General features: G+C 43.4%; 2 protein-coding genes across 2 annotated transcripts in view; one reads left to right on the top strand and one right to left on the bottom strand.

Annotated features, from left to right (window-relative positions):
* The window catches only part of LOC306916261 (actin nucleation-promoting factor WASL-like), a 73,433-nt gene extending 58,918 nt beyond the window's left edge, over nt 1–14,515 (top strand). Inside the window, exons 7-10 of the mRNA XM_079494081.1 lie at nt 2,714–2,867; nt 7,050–7,630; nt 11,716–11,818; nt 13,729–14,515. Coding sequence (XP_079350207.1) covers nt 2,714–2,867; nt 7,050–7,630; nt 11,716–11,818; nt 13,729–13,790 — 900 coding nt within the window. The 3' untranslated portion in view covers nt 13,791–14,515. The remainder of the gene's footprint in view (nt 1–2,713; nt 2,868–7,049; nt 7,631–11,715; nt 11,819–13,728) is intronic.
* Nucleotides 1–20,068, bottom strand: part of asb15b (ankyrin repeat and SOCS box containing 15b) — a 128,437-nt gene that overhangs the window by 47,213 nt on the left and 61,156 nt on the right. The window lies entirely within an intron of this gene.

Genomic DNA, 20,068 nt, shown 5'->3' with positions numbered 1-20,068 from the left:
CCTACTGGACAGGATACACGACAGCGCTGAATAGTTGTCCAAACTTTAAATTCAAAACAGAGGATGTTGTGTTGGTCCAGAAGCTGATCTCACCAACCCTTAGGCTTCTGCGAAAACTACAGATGAATCACAGAATGAATATGCAATTGTTCGGGACTTAATATGTTGTTTTGAACCATATTTTAGCACAAAAGACTCACTTTAACCTATTTTGGGCGGGAACCCCTTTTGGCGTTTTAAACATTATGTTATAATTTAGCTATTGAAAAATAGCAGATCTACAAGCTCATAGCGCGCCACCGAGTGGCGCGCTACGAGCTTGTAGGTCTGCTATTTTTGAAAAATCGTGAAAATATTTATTTCAGAAAACTGGAGGATTTAGAAGATTCTTTTTTAAATTTCGAGGTCAGGCCTAAATGGGTTAACTAATTCTTGATTGCATTTGAAGCGTTCTTGCTGCATTACTCACGAGAAATATTTGGAAACATCTGCAGTAGCCACTGCATGAGAGAAGAATTCTACATTGACATCTTTATAATATTTAGACTATCGAGACACGAGAGTGCATCAGAATACAAACCTGGTTAGTCATCTGGTCTATGGCTAGGAAGGGATTTGAATGGTTGATTTTACAGGACTGTGCATATGGACGTATTATTATTATTCCAAATGATGAACAAGAGTACTGGGGAGTAATGTTGATTGTTCTCACAATGCACCATTTAGCAAACACATTTTAGTGCTATTTATTTGAATTTTAACCTGAGATCAGATTCTAAAAATGTCTTCTACATCCTGACAGTTTTCTGAAAAAGCTATGTTTCTATGTCAGTGGTTCTTCAAAAATAGCAGACCTACAAGCTTGCTATGAGCTTGTAGATCTGCTATTTTTCAATAGCTAAAGCATAACATAATGCTAACACCAAAAGGGGTTCCCGCCCAAAATGGGTTAATGGGGAATATTTCCTGCATCCTCTTTGGACAAACAGCATATCGTCGCTGTTGGGCAGGAACCAGCTAACTCCGTTTTATTTCCTTTAAAAAAAAGAAAAAAAGATTATGAATCAGTGCTATTGAACACCCTTCTCGCGTCTGTGTGTGGGTTTTACAAATATTGAACCAATGAAAAGTACCGGTATTAAAAAAAAACGCGTTTGACTAAACCTCATAACTCCTTTGTATCCACCTAACTCCAACTTGTGTGGAGTTAGGTGTCCCCTATTGTTAGAAATGACAAAGTCAACCCCACTTGAGCTGTGTTTGGGTAAAGTGACGATAATATAAGGACACATTCAAGTATCTGCCAATGTATAGAGTCACCATACCAACTTTGAGGAGGCAGTATTGTGTTTTTTTCCTTTTTTCCTGAAAAGGTTATATTTTGGACATAGCTAGTTTCTGCCCGACAGCAGAGATATGGTCTGAAATAACAAATGACATGTACTGTAGGTTAACGAGCCCTTCATCAGACTCTGCTGTGTAGTAGACATGTTCCACCAGCAGAGGGCAGTATAAGAGCTTGCTGCAGCCTACGGAGGAGTTTGTTTGAGCCTGGCTTCAGTGAGCTGCTGAACAACAATGGGGTTCTGTCAAGGGGCCAGTGAGGCTATTCAACGTTGAAGCTCTGGGCCCTAGTGGTAGGAGGAGGGACTACAGGCGGACCCGTGGATTCATGACCGGGAAACCCCGTGCAGCTGGGCTTTAACATTGAGCGCTCGGTTGCACTTCCGCATTTGACCACCAAAATTTGGTGGTCAAATGCGGAAGTAGACGTTCTGAGACGGTACTTCCGGCAGTCTTCCGGGTGCTTCAAAACACCACTGAGCAACTTCCACTGACATGAATAGCTGGGGGGGCGGAGCTTCGCGCCAGTTCAGTCTCTATCCTTTTATATACTCTATGGGTTCTGTACAGTACACCATGCGAGTACAACATGCAAAGACAACCTGCTCAATGACGGAGGCTTCTTTGCTATGTATAAGAGATATAATAAAAGGTTGATGCTGTTCAGAATGAAACGGCTCCCTTTCTAAACTTCTAAACTTTCTGACCCATCCTCACATTGCAGTTGCAACCCTCCCAACATGTCTTTAACCCTTTTAGGCCTGACCTCAAAATGAAAAAAAAGATCTTTAAATCCTCCAGTTTTCTGAAATAAATATTTTCACGATTTTTCAAAAATAGCAGACCTACAAGCTCGTAGCGCGCCACTCGGTGGCGCGCTATGCGCAAAACCCAAACCTGGCAGGAGAAAGTGTGTGTGTGTGTGTGTGTGTGTTAGGGCATTCACTTCTAGTCATTTTTACTAGTTGACTAGTTGCCTAGTTTACTAGTCGACTAGTTGTTTAACCACCTTTTATGTTTAAAAAAAAAAAAAAAACATTTTTTTTTTTTCATTTTTTTGGGAAATAAATATTTGTACATTTAAAAACTGTGTACATTGGTGACTATAACTATAATCTACCTGATATTGAGGCCTACAAAATCAAAAAAAAAAAAAAAAAAGGAACTTTTTTTTTTTCTTCTTTTTTCTTATCAACTAGTCGACTAGTACCAGCAAGGTCGACTAGTGGATTTACTAGTCGACTAGTAAACTAGTCGACTAGTTGCTTAATGCCCTAGTGTGTGTGTGTGTGTGTGTGTGTGGTGTGTGGTGTGTGTGGGTGGGTGTGGTGTTCAAATTCAAGTCTTTTAAATCATCCCTCCCCTGCAGTTGAATAATTTGGACCCGGAGCTGAAGAACCTGTTTGACATGTGCGGCATCTCCGAAGCCCAGCTGAAGGACAAGGAGACGTCGAAGGTCATTTACGACTTCATCGAGAAGAAGGGAGGGGTAGAGGCCGTCAAGAACGAGCTACGGAGACAAGGTGAGCAGTATTGATTGATTGATTGATCCCTGAGGGGATATTCTATGCCACTGGGTGTCAGCGTTAGGTACAGGGATCAATGCGTTGAGTTAAAATTACACTGAGAATTGTATAGTGTAGATTGGGGTCCCAGAGAATAGAGATTGACCCATTTTGGGCGGGAACCCCATTATGTTATAATTTAGCTATTGAAAAATAGCAGATCTACAAGCTCATAGCGCGCCACCGAGTGGCGCGCTGCGCGCACACACACACACACACACACACACACACACACACACACACACACACACACACACACACGTGTGCGTGCGCGTGTGTGCTTCCTGAAGTTGTTTTGGCTGGGTGCGTCCGCAGACTCCGCACTGACGGCGCAAATTAACTTCCTGTTTTCTTCCTAAGGGAATATGGCCAATATGGAATGCGTGACTCTAACGTCACTTTAGAAGTCCACACACAATGCCCTGCCAGGCCGGGCTGTACATAACGTCTTTTCAGTCCCATGTTAAACCCATTTTGGCCTGACGTCGAAATTAAAAAAAAATATTCTACTGTAAATTCTGACAGTTTTCTGAAATACCTATGTTTCTATATCAGTGGTTCTCAATATTTCATGCCAAGGATCCCAAGGATCCCAGTTATATGTAATTGTATTGCCACCGACCTCCATCTGAAAATATATGTTGTTTCAGGGACCCCCCCCCCAGAAGCAAAGATTTGAGTTACAAACGTTCGCTCTGAAAGAATATAATATTCAAAGCTTTGATTCATATTTTCATGATTTTTCAAAAATAGTCAATAGCTAAAGCATTACATAATGCAACACCAAAAGGGGTTCCCGCCCAAAATAGGTTAATACATCAACAATCCATGTCTTTCTAGTTCAAATCAACGTATTGTCATTGAAATGCCTATTTATATCACACTTATTGAATACGTTTTCAGGTAGTTTGACTCGGACTCTTGAAATGTTGTTGCTGTCAGTTGAAAACCCACAGACAGACTTGACCCCAACCTGTGTGCAACCTTACAGGTGGCAAGCGTTCGAAAATGGCAAAAAAAAAAATAGCCAATCGATAAGCGTGTGCCTGTAGATTGGCCATTTTCGCTTCTTTCCTGCGACACCGTCCATAGACTCCATACTAAGACGTATAAAAAGAGCATTAATGTACGATATGAAAAAACATAAGATGAAATATGGAGATGAAAAGGTGTCTGCCCAGCAACAGTAATATATAAAATGTATGTAAGAAATCCATTTTGTGATAAAGTGTAATCCTTGTTGCCATTGTGTCCCTCAGGCCCTCCCAGGTGGAGTGGTAGGTCTCTATGCATGGCCCTGCTGTGATAGACAGGTCACATCTTAAAGGTTTCATTACTTTCATTTATTTTTTATTTTTTTATTTTAGGTTTTATTTCCTCAGTTACAGCCACTCAACCTGAACTTTGTACATTCAGTGGGTTTTCTGTGGCCTGGGGTTTTCTCTGTGTTCTGAAGCCAGGCAAAATCCCTCAACAGTGACGTCTGCTGGCAAATTCACCCTTTGTCAAGTCCCGCCCATGCTGTGCCCCTCTTCTCACCCATTCGTTGCCATTTCGTGGTTGGACAAAAATCCGTTCTCTCCATCCACTACCATTGAAACAACAACATGTTTTTCAGTTGCTTCATATTGATATTCTGTGCATTCAATTCTTATTTTAAACTTGGTGTCAGTAAAAAGGAACATCACAGGTGCAGCCTGGTGACTGGGCATGTCATGTTTGTTTTTAGTTTTGTTGTTGTTTGTTTTAGCAAATTCAACATAAACAAGGCGGAACCAGGGTGGAACAAGGCAGAAAGAGCTTGTTGGTTAGTCAGTCAGGGACCAATCAGAAGGCTGACAAAGGGTGAAATCATGGGATTTGTGGACCGTTACATCACAGTCCACAGGCAAATCAGAGCACTTGTTTGAGCCAGAAAACCACAGAAAATCTACTGAATGTTATCAGGTTTTTTGGGTGCAATTGAGCTCAGAAAACATAAAAAAAAGAATAAGAAAAAAATTCAAAAAAAATTGTCACCAGACCTTTAACCTAAAATGCACTTGTATGTGTGTGAAGTGAACTCTAACCATGTGTGTTATTATATAATTATTATATACAGTGCTTGCAGCAGAAACTCAATGCAGTGCACCCTAACTGAGATGACTGCAGAGGTTATAGTGCAAGGTTGCCTCCTAGTGGTGTAAATTGGAAACTGAATGGTATTAGTACCAGCAGTTTAAAGCAGGTCTAGAATAGATGCATGTTGTTGACTCTAGCGTGGTGTGACCATCTGCATCTTACAAGTGGATTCCACAGTCCATCTACGGCGACATAAATCACTTACAGTTGCAGATTGTGTCGTGTCATGACTCATGGGTTGAATTGTAAGTCGCTGAATATTGACTTCCAGTTTTTTTTTCCTACAGTATATGCCTGTTGTGTGTGGGTTTGCAGTGAAAGACCAAAACGTATACGAGAGTAACATTATACCAACTAGACAAACGTTTTTATTATTATTTTGAGGAGCGCCAGCCCCCTCCTATGCCCATCTTTGTGTGTGCGTGTGTTCCCCATAGCGATGATTTGATTGGCTGAGCACGGAATTGAGGATTAAAAAGTGAGGACAGAAAATTGAGGAGGCCAAAAGTGGCGTTTATTTGGAAAATGTTTTGGTAACACCATACTTTACTTATTTATTGTGTAGTTTCAAGGATGAAATTAAGCATTCAAGCATGAATAGGAATATTTATTAGAAATGATTACATTTATAACACTGTGATTCCTGCTGATTTTGTCTTTTCAGCATAGTTTAACCCATTCTGGGCGGGAACCCCTTTTGGTGTTAGCATTATGTTATAATTTAGCTATTGAAAAATAGCAGATCTACAAGCTCGTAGCGCGCCACCGAGTGGCGCGCTACGAGCTTGTAAGTCTGCTATTTTTGAAAAACCGAAGAACGAAAGCTTATAGCTTTTTCAGAAAACTGTCAGGATTCAGAAGACATTTATAGAATCGTTCCCAGGTCAAAATGGGTTAAAAGCTACAGAAAGCTGAAGCTTACCGTATATAGCCTATAGAGCGCCGCACTCCCGCCCCCGACAATAATTCCCCGTTAATTTTCCCCATAGACTTTTCAAAAAGTATTTATATAAAGGCCTTTCCGCCGCAGACAAAGCCATGGCAAATCATGACAATAAGCACAATGTTTTGGGCCGATCAAATAATTAGAAAGAAGGAAAGAAAAAGGATACAATTTTACACGTTTATTGTCATGACTTTTCACGAGCCCAGTTGGCTTTGTCCGCGGCGTAAACGTCTTTTAAAAAAATACTTTTTGAAATGTCTATGAGGAAAATGAACGGGGAATTCTCTTCCGAGGCTCTCGTCGTCATGAAAGGAGGGCGGAACTGCGACGCTCTATATCTGTTGCCTAAACTTAAATAAAATACATTTATTTTAACCCATTCTGACCTGAGATCAGATTCTAAAAATGTCTTCTACATCCTGACAGTTTTCTGAAAAAGCTATGTTTCTATGTCGGTGGTTCTTCGATTTTTCAAAAATAGCAGACCTACAAGCTCGTAGCGCGCCACTCGGTGGCGCGCTATGAGCTTGTAGATCTGCTATTTTTCAAAAGCTAAAGCATAACATAATGCTAACACCAAAAGGGGTTCCCACCCATAATGGGTTAATAAATAAATACAGTACAAATAAATGTGATTGTGACCCCACCACCACCATCCCGCAATCCCACTTGGGGTCCTGACCAATAGATTTGAAAGTCAAAGTCGTACGATTAGTCACACGCGTTACCGCAGTGAAGTTTGTTCTCCGCATTTGACCCATCTCTTGGAGCGGTGAGCCGCAGCCAAGGAGCGGTGAGCTGCAGCCGTGCCGCACTCGGGAATCATTTGATTAGTTGATTTGACCCCCCAATCCAACCCTTTGATGCCGAGTGCCAAGCAGGGAGGCATTGGGTCCCATTTTTACCGTCTTTGGTATGACCCGGCCGGGGATCGAATCCCGACCTCCCAGTTTCAGGGCGGACACTCTAACCACAAGGCCACTGTGATTTGAGAACCTCTGAATAGACATAGGTAGTACTTGGAACATCTTTAACCTTCATTTCTCTCTCTCTCTCTCTCTCTCTCTCTCCAGCCCCGCCACCCCCTCCCTCCAGAGGAGGCCCGCCTCCCCCGCCCCCCCACCACGGCTCGGCCCCTCCCCCCCCGCCCCCGGCCCGCGGCGGCCGGGGCGCCCCGCCCCCGCCTCCCCCCTCCCGGGCCCCCCTCTCGGCGCCCCCGCCGCCGCCCCCCTCCCGGCCGGGTGTGTCGGCCCCCCCGCCCCCTCCACCCCCCAGCCGGGTGTCCCTCCCGCCCCCTCCTCCTCCCGCCGCCTCCAGCCACGCCGCCTCCCTGCCGGCGGCCCCGCCCCCTCCTCCACCGCCGCCCACCGCTGCTCCGCCCAGCATGGGCGCTGCTTCTCCCCCTCCGCCGCCCCCTCCACCGCCCCCTCCCCCACCGGGACCCCCTCCCCCTCCGGGACCCCCCCCCTCCTCCTCCGCCGCGGCGGTGGTGTCGGACTCGGGCGCGGGCGGCGGCGAGGGTAAGAATGCGCTGCTGAGTCAGATCAGGGATGGCAAGCAGCTCAAGAGGGTGGAGCAGAAGGAGAGGCCCACCTCCACCTCCGGGGGACGAGACTCGCTCCTGGAACAGATCAGACAAGGCACCAAACTCAAGGTAAGTACTGCAGCAGCCCTGGTTCTGCTGGTGGGGTTTCAGTGGGGGGGGAAATATGTTCAACCCACTAACCCATTTTGACCTGAGATCAGGTTCTAAAAATGTCTTCTACATCCTGACAGTTTTCTGAAAAAGCTATGTTTCTATGTCAGTCGTTCTTCAACTTTTTCAAAAATAGCTAAAGCACAACATAATGCTAACACCAAAAAAAAGCATCTTGTGTCATTTTGGATTTTTTTCTCAAAAATACCATCTGCCGTTCAATCAATTTTGAACAAACGACTTTATTATGCACACTCAATTTCAATTTACTGAACAAAAATCTAATATCGCATTTGTTATATATATATATATATATATATATAAAAATATATACCAAAAATCTCAATAGCGATACTTGATATACAGTATATGTCAAAAATGTACAAGTTCATAACGCATTGTGAGCTTGTAGATGGACTATTTTTGTCAAAATAAACAGTGATGACATTGTTCGGGGGAAGACATTGTCATCACAGCACGCAAAAACACTTTTTACTGGTCCTTAAGGGATAGCACAGCTTTCTGAAGTTTGTTGCTCCCACACTCGCACTCAATTTATACACATTAATGATTTAAGTTAACATCTGGTAACAGTGAAGATGCCAGTAAAAATGAGTATTTCAAACTTGAGCCTCGATTACGATTAATGAACGATTATTAGAGAGAGAGAGAGAGTTTAATTAGCAGATATGCAAGCTCACAATGCATCACCATGTGTTTTTCTATCTGTTATTTTCGTCTACTTAACAGTTTAGAGGCCCCAGACAGAGATCACCGTCAGGTTCAAGTTCATGGTCAAGTGCCCCAGACGGAGATTGATAAATGGGACGGAGATTAATGATATCAAAACCGATCGCATCGCTCCACAGCCTAGGAGCGCTTGTTGCCCAATCCTCGGTGTTGCACAACAGTGACACGTCATCGGAAATGTTCCCTGCCTGTTTAGAGAACGAAAACGAAAATCTTTAAAACGTTCATAACTCGCGATCTAAATCATCCCGTCTAATTATGAAAAAAGATCCTGTGTTAGACGGCGCTCCGCGATAGATTCATTCTTACCTCCCGTTGTTGTCGATCGACTCTAGAGTGGTGTGGCTATTGTTAGCTGCTACACAGACATTCACAACAACTTCCGGTGCGCCGGTAAAAGTGGTCCGGGCGCTATAAATGATGGGCACATTTTTATTAATCATTTGTTCATTTGTTGGTCTGAATATAAGACTACGTTGTGTTCCAATGGAAATATCCTAAAAAACATGTTCGTATTATCATCTGGGACTAGACTATTTGACATTCAATGTTATTTTTCCACAAATGAGTCCTGCAAAATGGGGGTCGTCTTATAATCAGTCGTCGTCTTAGATTCAACACAGTACGGTATAAGGGAAACTGTTTCTACATGAATTGAACCAAGTGTAAAATGACTTCTACTGGATCTCTTGTCTTGTCCACTAGTCCCCTTCCTAGCATTTTAGTCTAGTTTTTAGCTACACTACTGATCATTTCCCCCTGGAGATGACAGATGAGATGACGCTTGACACTGGTAGGCTCCCTGAGTTAACCCATTCAGGCCTGACGTCGACATTTAAAAAAAAAAAAAGTTTTCTAAATCATGACAATTTTCGGAAAGTTGAGGCATTCGAGGCACATTTTAACGATTTTTCAAAAATAGCAGACCTACAAGTTCATAGCGCGCCACTCGGTGGCGCGCTATGAGCTTGTAGATCTGCTATTTTTCAATAGCTAAATTATAACATAATGTTTAAAACACCAAAAGGGGTTCCCGCCCAAAATGGGTTAATGGTTAATGTGGTTAAACGCTAACGTGACATGGATGCGTTCCAGGTCTCAATGGATTAACTAATGAGAGTAATGGTGAATATGTGGCTAAGATGGACTGGGCAAAGCTCTCCGCTGAGGATGTATTATTTTACTGTGGGAGAACAGACACTCTCTTAACAGTTCTACTGCGTACTACGCGTTACCCGCATTATAATCAAATATTATACGCTGCCGAGATTGTTTTATTACCTTTTAGATCATACGCTGAAGTATCTGGGCTTTTGATCGTCGAAATTCCGCCGAAGATAGCTTGCGCCGTGTGTTTACATTCCATCGCACCAATCGCCATCTTGCTTGCTTGTTTGATCCGTGAAAATCCGGCGAAAATAGGTTCCTCCGTTTGTTTTTGTACGATCGCACCATCTTCGTTCTTCGATTTTTCAAAAATAGCAGACCTACAAGCTTGTAGCGCGCCACGAGCTTGTAGATCTGCTATTTTTCAATAGCTAAAACATAACATAATGCTAACACCAAAAGGGGTTCCCGCCCAAAATGGGTTAAAACTATAAATGGGTCTAAAGCAGTACTGCCTTGCAATATTGAAGGTGTGTCTGCCGGTGCAGATAACATAACTGAACTATGGAGCACTATGCTGCTTTGTTCAACTGTGTCAGTTAGTGAACCTATTCTGTATAGAATAGAACTATTCAGCCCTAAAGAGATCCACCAAGCCATAAGGCAACTAGCTGATAATAAAGCATGGATAATATTTCTGCTGAGCATCTTAAGTTAGCCAGCCCTAGAATAGCAGCACTGCTGTCCATCTGCCTCACTGGACTGCTAACACATGGTGTACTACTGCCAGACTCCTTGCTTTATATAGTGGTTCTAGTGCCTGTCATTAAGGGACACTTCACCCTTTTTGAGGAAAAATACATGTTAATGACGTTTAGAAGCTTTAGAACACTTTCCTGGGGGTCTTTATGTGTGTAATATGTGGTTTTAGATATTTTAGATTGTAGTAGTGAGCCCAGTGTCTCTGATGTCATGGACACTGGGCTCACTTCCTTCCTGGATTACATGTTGTCTCAGTAGACAGCCCTCTCCCTATCCACAAGGAGGAGCAGTGCACCAAAGAATTATGGGAATTGTAGTCCAGGAAGGAAGTGAGCCCAGTGTCCATGACATCAGAGACACCGGGCTCACTGCTACAATCTAAAATATCTAAAACCACATATTACACACATAAAGACCCCCAGGAAAGTGTTCTAAAGCTTCTAAACGTCATTAACATATATCTTTTTGCAAAAAGGGTGAAGTGTCCCTTTAAGGACGAGGCTGGCGAGGTAGGGAGTATGGACCCAGTGTGAATCTAGAATCTAGTGCGTCCGAGCATAGACATGGTAACCCCCGCCTGCCTCTGATTGGCCTACCGACACTGCCCGTCTTGCCTGTCCTCCGAGATGCGAGGGTACTCTGTGGTGGGAAATAGTACAAGTACAAGAGAATGGCAACACGCGACAGTAACTTGTAACTTTAATTTTTGTAGAAGAGGCAAACTAATATTGTTTGTGCCGTTTGCTTTGATTGAATAATTGATTTAACACGTACGTACTATGATTTGATTTGGCTGTGTTCTAAATTAAAGTGTTAGTGTTGATTATCGAGTATTAATCTAATTCTAGTAAACTAATACTATTATACTGAAAAAGATAAAGATCAAGGTATTAATCTAATTATAGTAAACTAATACTATTATACAAAAAAAGATAAACATCAAGGGAAAAGAGAGCTTTTTTACAGTACAATAATATTTCAATGTTTTACACAGACAAATAAACAGGCCAACGGCATAAACAATATTAGTTTGCCTCTTCTACAAAAAATAAAAGTTACTGTCGCGCCTGCCAAGCTGTCATTCTCCTGTATTATATCGTACTTGTATTATTTATTTATTTCCCACCACAGAGTAACCGCGCGGCAGACTATCCAGCATGTATCTTTCACCTCGGAGGAAACTCTGGTAAGGCCGGCAGTGTCGGTATAGGCCAATCGGAGGCAGGGTCCTTTTGTCATCGGCTATCGAATACTTTTGGAACGTTTTCAACCCTATGACACATCTTGTATAGGGGTGTCCCCTGGCACAAGATATTTCCAGACGGTGGTCCGTAGACCAGATCCATATACATTTTGCGGGTCTTTGACATGAAATGAGAAGCCCTAGTGTGTGCTAACCGGTGTGTTCTCTGGTTGTCCTCCAGAAAGGGGAAGAATCCTCCCCCGCCAGCGCCGCTCCGTCGGCGGGCATCGTAGGAGCTCTGATGGAGGTGATGCAGAAGAGAAGCAAGGCCATTCACTCCTCAGGTACACACACGGAACACATGGAGACACAGATACGTACATATCACACCGTTATGTGCACCTTTTGACGCAATCAACCATACACTTTATTTCTATTAGTATTATTTGTTTATTTTATTTATTTTAACCCGTTTAGGCCTGACGTAAAAAAAAAAAAAGAAAAAAAGTCTTCTGAAAGAATATAAGATTTGTGCCGCATTTTCACGATTTTTCAAAAATAGCAGAGCTACAAGCTCATAGCGCGCCACCGAGTGGCGCGCTATGAGCTTGTAGATCTGCTATTTTTCAATAGCTAAATTATAACATAATGTTTAAAACACCAAAAGGGGTTCCCGCCCAAAATGGATTATGTTTATTGATTTTTCTTTACAACATAGTATTTTCAAAGCAATTATTCACATATATATTTTTCCCCCCACAACCCCATGGCAGCACAAATATATATATTTATGGAAATGTCCATAAATACAAAAATAAATAAATAATAATAACAACAACAAAACACATTACATACAAACAAATGCATTATTTGTTTATTTTAATTCAGAGTAGCCAAAAAAAATGTAGCCAGTTTTTCCTCCACAATTGAGTCATTATGCCCAATTGGTTCCTCCCCACACACGTGTGTTGTTGTCCCTGCTGTATCCTACTGACTCACCAGCCACCGCCGGCAGGACGTAGGGCCTTCATTCATGCCAAGGACTGTCTAAAGAGGACGAGACGCGAAGACAGTACGGGCGACGCCATGTTGCTTATGGTGCTCCATGGAAGGAAAGAAACATGCGCAATGGGCTATATGCAGCCAACACTTCCGCGTTCAGCTTCCTTGGTCTCAACTGCGCATGTTTCTTTCCTTCCATGGAGCACCATAAGCAACATGGCGTCGCCCGTACGGTCTTCGCGTCTCGTCCTCTTTAGACAGTCCTTGATTCATGCTACTCCTCCTGCCCAACACTCCCTGCTGACAGGTGACACGCCCCCAGCCCATAGGACAGGGTTCCCGAATAGGCGGCCTGCGGGCCATTTGCGGCCCGCAGAGCGCCCCCTTGTGGCCCCTGGAAGAACTTTTTGTTTTAAAGAAAAAGTTTTTTGTTTGGTTTTGGGGGGGGTGTCCCAGATATAAATGGCATTAAATGGGGGTCAGTAGCCTATGCATGTCAAACTGGGCACCCCCTCAAGGACCACTGGTGGTCCCCGGACCACTGGTTGAGAACAATTTTTAATTAACAAATGAAACAAATGAAACTAATTTTTCGCGCATGCGGACTCGGCCCCCAGCCTGGTTCCCTAGTCAAAATACGACCAACATCACCTTCCCCCCGGCCGGCTTCCCTCCCCTGAACACGGGCCAATTGTGTTTTTGCGTAGACGCCCCGACAAAGATTCGAACTCTCAGCCTCCCGTGGTGGTGAGCAGGGACTTTAACCACTGCGCCACCCGAGCACCACCATACATATATACACCTTTGATTGGCTGCCTAAGACAGTAGGCAGGTATTCACACACACACACCGTTATCCACAAAACGGTGCGATGTGACAGTTTGGTCGCTGCCCTACGCTCCCTCCTGTCTAATTAGGTAATAATGGGTTTACAGGAACAAAGGGAGTCTACCAACGTGCTGATCCGGTGCTTCACAGGTACAAGGACATGAGTTGCATAAGGAGAAGAGACTGGAGCAGCACGGAGTCCACGGACATTCAGAGCCTTTTATTAGGTGCTAAGTATACAAAAGGCTAGTCGTTTTTGTATACTTAGCACCTAATAAAAGGTGCCTATTTTCTTTTAAAGTTGGCTAGTGTGAACATACCCTTAGAGTGCTCTATATGACTTAACTTAACAATGTTACACTGCTCTATCTCTTGTACTGTCAATTTGACATATTTGTATAAATCAATGCCCTCTCCTCCACAGATGAGGACGATGACGACGATGAAGATGAGGACTTTGAGGATGATGATGAGTGGGACGACTAGCGAGCTTCCTCCCTCCCTCCCTCCCTCCCTGACCCCCTTCTATCCCATAGAGATGATAATGACACTAAACCGTGTCCTGTCTTTGAAACCGTAATCTCAGATGATAATTGTAAATGTTCTGTTGACTTGCTGTACATTTTTGTTGCCTTTATGCTTTTTTTTTTTTTTTATTAATCTGTGCAATACCTCATTTAATCTGTAGATGTGTGTTGTCATTCTCATATCTTACCGTTTGTTTCCTTTTCCTTACCTTGTGTCCTCTTCTCTTCCCTTTTCTCCCCCACTCTCATATTTTCTATATGTAACGGTTCACTCACTCGCTTTCTCTCTCTCTTCATTTCAAACTGTCATCTTTGTGTCTTTCCCTCTCATTTCTTTATACTTGGTTGTACGCCGGTGTCTCACACCGGAAATAGCCGATCTACGTGCTCACAGATGGTTGATCGATGGTGTGTCATCTGACCGTAGTCTCTGTGGCGCCATCCAGTGGTGGCGTTTGCCAAGGCCATAAAAGGCTCAGGTTGCCACTCTGCCCGCTGCTGGCAAAGGAGGTGATGGCGGTCAGCGTGGTTGAAACACGCCGAGTGGCAATACTGCACAGGCCTCATGGACAGCACATTCTGCTAAACTTCAAGGAAAGTGGCCGCAAGCCTCCCACTGTTGCTGATGCTTCCATCGTTGCAGCAGAGCTGCTTAACCCATTTTGGGTGGGAACCCCTTTGGGAACCCCATTGAAAAATAGCAGATCTACAAGCTCATAGCGCGCCACCGAGTGGCGCGCTACGAGCTTGTAGGTCTGCTATTTTTGAAAAGTCGTGAAAATGTGGCGCAAATCTTTGAATATATATATTTCCGAGCGAACATTTTTAACTAAAATATTGACTTCTGGGGGGTCCCTGGAACTACATATTTTGAGATGGGGGTCCGTGGCCCAATAGAGATAATTCTGGGGGTCCTTGACATGAAAAAGGTTGAGCACCACTGACATAGAAAGATGGGTTTTTCTCAAAAATGTTAGGATTTAGAAGACTTTATTTTTTTATCGACCTCAGTCCAAAATGGGTTAAGCTAGGATATGAGTATGACCAGGGATCGGTCATCTGTAACAATTTCAAGTCTGTCATCTCATACAAGATGGACAAGAAGCCTCCGTTTTCCAACAATACCAGAGACCATGGGCATCTGTGAGCTCATAGATCGGCTGTTATCGGTGCAGAACACGATGCACAACCAAATATAAGGGCACGGTCGTACGTTTGTGGCAGAAGGTTGCTGGCCACCACACGTGGATGCGCCGAGACGTGTCAATGTCCCGCACTGTTTGGTGGGTTGTGGGCAGTGCTGGTTTTCTGGTCTTTGTAGTTTATTTGACTGACATTGGAGCGGTTGACTCGCTGAAAGAAAACTACAAAGAGAAATGCCTGCCAAGTGGGTGTCAAACTCTATTTTAGTTGATGCCCAGTCAAAGTTCGCCAATGTTGAACTCCATGCTTCACACGTGCCAACGCCGTCAGTGCGCAGTGTGCACCACAACGGAATGCTTCACCCCTTTAGAGTTGAACTGCTTATCGATCCAATTTCTTATTGATCCCCACTATCGATTATTTTCTATTACTGGTAGTTGTTGAGAAATTGGTTCTAATCTGTGGCACTCTATCACTTTTCCTCATATTTTTCCCGGGCAAACGAAGGTAGAGCATGTTGGCTCCAACTCGTGCGCAACATTGATCGATATGGGCCGTGCAAGCCATTAAATTCATTGTACTGTAGCTTGTTTTTACCGGTAGTTGGCAAGAAAGTGAGCAGAAGTCAAAAAGCTTCATTGGAATGACCTATGAGGCAGTGATGTGATAAGCCAAAAGCTCATTGATTTGCGATTCTCAACAAACGTCCCTCGTGACCGTGCTCCAAAGCAGCAGAGCTGCTTAACCCATTTTGGGCGGGAACCCCTTTTGGTGTTAGCATTATGTTATGCTTTAGCCATTGAAAAATAGCAGATCTACAAGCTCGTAGCGCGCCACCGAGTGGCGCGCTACGAGCTTGTAGGTCTGCTATTTTTGAAAAGTCGTGAAAATGTGGCGCAAAATTTTGAATATATATTTCAGAGCGAACATTTTTAACTACAATATTGGCTTCTGGGGGGTCCCTGGAACGTGCTCCAAACCAGGCTTCGTGTCTTCTCTCTTTCTGTCTACATCTCTCTCACCCCCTTCCTTCCCTGATTAACATGTGCAATTTTACATCAAGTTCTCTCTTGATCTGTGGAGTTGAATGTTTTGTTTCTCTTTTTGCTCGGTGATGGAAGAAAGGACTTCAAGAGAAAAAAATGTAAACTGACAAGAAAAAAGAATTGTATAGTTTGAGAGAAAAAGGAAAAGAAATGGAGAACGCTATTTTCATACCCGATTGCTCTCTCTCGCGCTACTTTATTTTCTACTTATTCAAATGATCTATCTGAAGTCAGTGCGCTTTTATTTTCATAAAACAGAACGGAAAGAAAAATGCTCTTATTTTGGAAATGTTAAAGGGATATTCAGTGATTTCACTTAATTCAAATATCACTTATTTTTTCTTATTTTTTGGATAATCCTCCCTACTATAAAGTGTGCTGACCATATAAGGAGTTCCTCCCTGTCCCCAGTGAGCCCCTGGGGTCAAAAAACCCTAGTTTCGGTTTGGGCTTTGGGTGGCAAAGCCTTCATCCAATCAGGATGAGAGGGGCCTTCCTCCAATCATGATCGAGTGGGGCAGGCCTTGGTGCATGTGCTGTTGGTCTGTTGTACTTCCCACACTGTAGATCGTGTGCATGTGCATATCTTGTTACCGGGAGGACTGGGGTCTTTTCCAAATCACCCAAATCACTGAATGCTCCTTTAAGCTTTCAATTTGTTTTTTTTGCCGTCTAAATGTAAACGTTGCTCACCAGAGGTTGAGTCTTGCTATATTTTTGCACAAATTGAAAGATGAGACTCGCTGCACGAGAACGGGACATTAATGAGGACTGTATCTCTTCAGAACACCATAGAGAACGACATACTGTACTTTGCATAATCGTCACTTCCGGGTGGAAACCTTGTATGTCCAGAACTGTTACTGTGCTTTTCAGGAAATGGGGGAAAAAATTATCTGTGATCCAATGGATCCAATGTCATTTTATTTAGTCGCCAGTTCTTGTAAATACCTTTTTCATTGATTAAATATCTATATAACACCACAGACACTTTAACTTTACATTGGGTTAATTGCAATGAGGTATTTCTGCTACGTTTTGTGTGTAATACAGTATGCCAATGTAAGGGAATTGATTTACGAAACACAAAACGTAAGTTGAAATATACAAAGTTTCTGTCTGACAGCAACAATGGGCTATAAGATATCATTGCTGTTGGGCAGAAAGTGAAGTAGTTTGTGGGTTTTATAAACATTGAACCAATGTAAAGTATTAACCCATTCTGGGCGGGAACCCCTTTTGGTGTTTTAAACATGTTATAATTTAGCTATTGAAAAATAGCAGATCTACAAGCTCATAGCGCACCACCGAGTGGCGCGCTACGAGCTTGTAGGTCTGCTATTTTTGAAAAATCATTCAAATGTGCCTCAAATCTTTCAAAAAATTGTCATGATTTAGAAAACCTTTTTTTTTTTTTAATTTCGATGTCAGGCCTGAATGGGTTAAGAGCTTGTGACTAAATGACTACTAGAAATTAGATATTAGATAAAAAAAATGTTTTTGTACATGCAAGGTTTCTTCCTGTCAGCCCACGGTACTGTTGTAGAAGTACACCCCCCTTTATTTTGTACACTACTTATTAGTGATGCGCGGGCAGGCCCGTTGCCCGCAGGTCCCCGCGGGTTGGGTGGACCGGACGGCACAAGGTTCTCAGCACAATTATCGTGCGGCGTCACCCTCCCCCCAAAGGAGAATAAAAAAAAGCATTCCGGTACCTGCTCTCCTGTCTCTACTTCTCCTGCTGAAAACATCAGCTTGTTCTGTTGTTCATCTTATGCTTATGAAAGGGGGCTTTTTAGCCCCTGCCTTTTTAGACCGTCGGAGAAACTGTCCTCTCCATCCTGAACTGGAATGTAGCTTTTTGTTGAAAGAATTCCCCCACTCGCCCCCAGAGGCTCTGAGTCTGAACCTGGCCGTCGGCGCAATGAGCGCACCTGCATTCAATCTGTCTTAATTGAGCGCGGTGGCCGTGCAGGCGATCCGCGCGCAATTCCGACGGAGCATTAGTCCGACATGCGCTGCTCCCGTGCTTGCGGTTATGGTTAGGTTAGGGTTTGAGGTAGGATGTCGGACCAATGACCTATGGAAGCTCGGCTGCTTTCTGCATCACACTCGAAGAAAGAAAAGCTTTTCAGTAGGGCCGGGCAATATTTGGATACTTCGATATCGTGATCCGAGACTAGATTTCGTCTAGCCTCAGATTTGATCTGGGATTTTTGATATCGTGATCTGGCATAAGTCGCTTAGCCCCTATTTTATGCTTTTCGTTAATGTTGAAAATGTTCAACAGCGGAAATAGCCGATCCACAAGCGCACAAGGCGTTGCTCTCTCGAGTTCTGAGCTGATAGACTTGCCGTTTTCAGTTCACCTTTTTACAAAAATGTTGAAGAAATAAATATATATATTGAAGTATTTGGTAAAAACGATGTCCTTATCGCCCTGCCCTACTTTCCAAGAATGGGGCCAGTTTTTTGAGGTAAAGATATACTGCAGTTCTGTTTTTTTAAAGTGCATTTATTGGTAACTACTGTGTAACGGTTATGATAGACCTGCTGCAGCACCGATGCAGGGGGGAGTGCACTGTATACTTTGAAATGTTTAATTTACAACTATCTACACACTACAATACACTACTCGCCCCTGATATTATGACTGCCAGACGGTTGTGAATTTTAGTTCCTTTTATTTTATCATTTTCAAAAGCTGATTCATAGGGAATCGTATTTGTATTTTCTCTGTCTTTTTTTTTCTTCTTTCTTTTCTCAGCTGTTTGTTTGAATCAGGTCGTCCATAATGTCAAGCTTGAGAAATAAAGACTTATAGAATTTTACACGCCTGAGCACTACAGTTGGGTTTCAGATGCCTGCAGCTAGCTGTCCTCAAACACAGGAGTTTAATTCGAATTCCTAGTACAACAGTATAGCTTCCACTAACAGACTAACTGTTGGTATGAAAACATGTTGCAGTGCTTTGTTTCTGTCACTCGCAAAGTGTGTGCAGGGGTTATTACAGTAAGTCTGCGATGGGTCATAATAGCAGTGATTCTCAACCTGTGGGCCAGAGCCCACTGATGTGCCGTAAAGAAATTAAACTAAATATAAAATATAAATACTATTTTTTTTTTTTTAAACGATTTTTTTCTAATTTCTAACCTTGAAATGTGTGTTTTCATTGCGATACTGATAATAACTTGGAAATATACTACGTTAGTTCCATGGATCTAAGCTGGAACACAATCGAGTGATCATTCAAATAAACGTGCTCGTCAGATGGGTGACTCACGAACGCCATCACAATTTTCAAGTGGGCACTGATCCAGAAAAGGTTGAGAACCTTTGCTGTACAGTAGAATGCAGTGGCCCATTAAGACCAAATCTCCAATATCACAGTGTTGCTCACTAACCTGAAGCCCTTCATGGGGGGCATGCGTTAGTCCGACATACCAATAGTCCGACATACGTGGCCGGTTAAGACTCACCGGTGGCTCCGACATGCGTTGCCAGTTAAGAGTAAGACACATACGTGGCCGGTTAAGACTCACCGGTGGCTCCGACATGCGTTGCCAGTTAAGAGTAAGACACATACGTGGCCGGTTAAGACTCACCGGTGTCTCCGACATGCGTTGCCAGTTAAGAGTAAGACTCACCGGTGGCTCCGACATGCGTTGCCAGTTAAGAGTAAGACACATACGTGGCCGGTTAAGACTCACCGGTGTCTCCGACATGCGTTGCCAGTTAAGAGTAAGACTCACCGGTGGCTCCGACATGCGTTGCCAGTTAAGAGTAAGACTCACCGGTGGCTCCGACATGCGTTGCCAGTTAAGAGTAAGACACATACGTGGCCGGTTAAGACTCACCGGTGGCTCCGACATGCGTTGCCAGTTAACGAACGCATATGAAGCACATGTGTGAGCGTGCTGCGAGTAGTGCTTTTAGGTATTCCAACTGCACTTTGATGCTGTCGGGCAGAAACCGTGTATCTCTATTAAAAACAATTTGGACTTACCATGTTTCCACCCAACAGCATGGGTTTCTATGAGGCTAAAGT

Source organism: Electrona antarctica, assembly GCF_951216825.1.
Source record: "Electrona antarctica genome assembly, chromosome: 23".
In the NCBI taxonomy this organism is placed as follows: Eukaryota; Metazoa; Chordata; class Actinopteri; order Myctophiformes; family Myctophidae; genus Electrona; species Electrona antarctica.
Note: the sequence above shows the minus strand (reverse complement) of the source record. Positions and strands in the feature narration are given on the sequence as shown.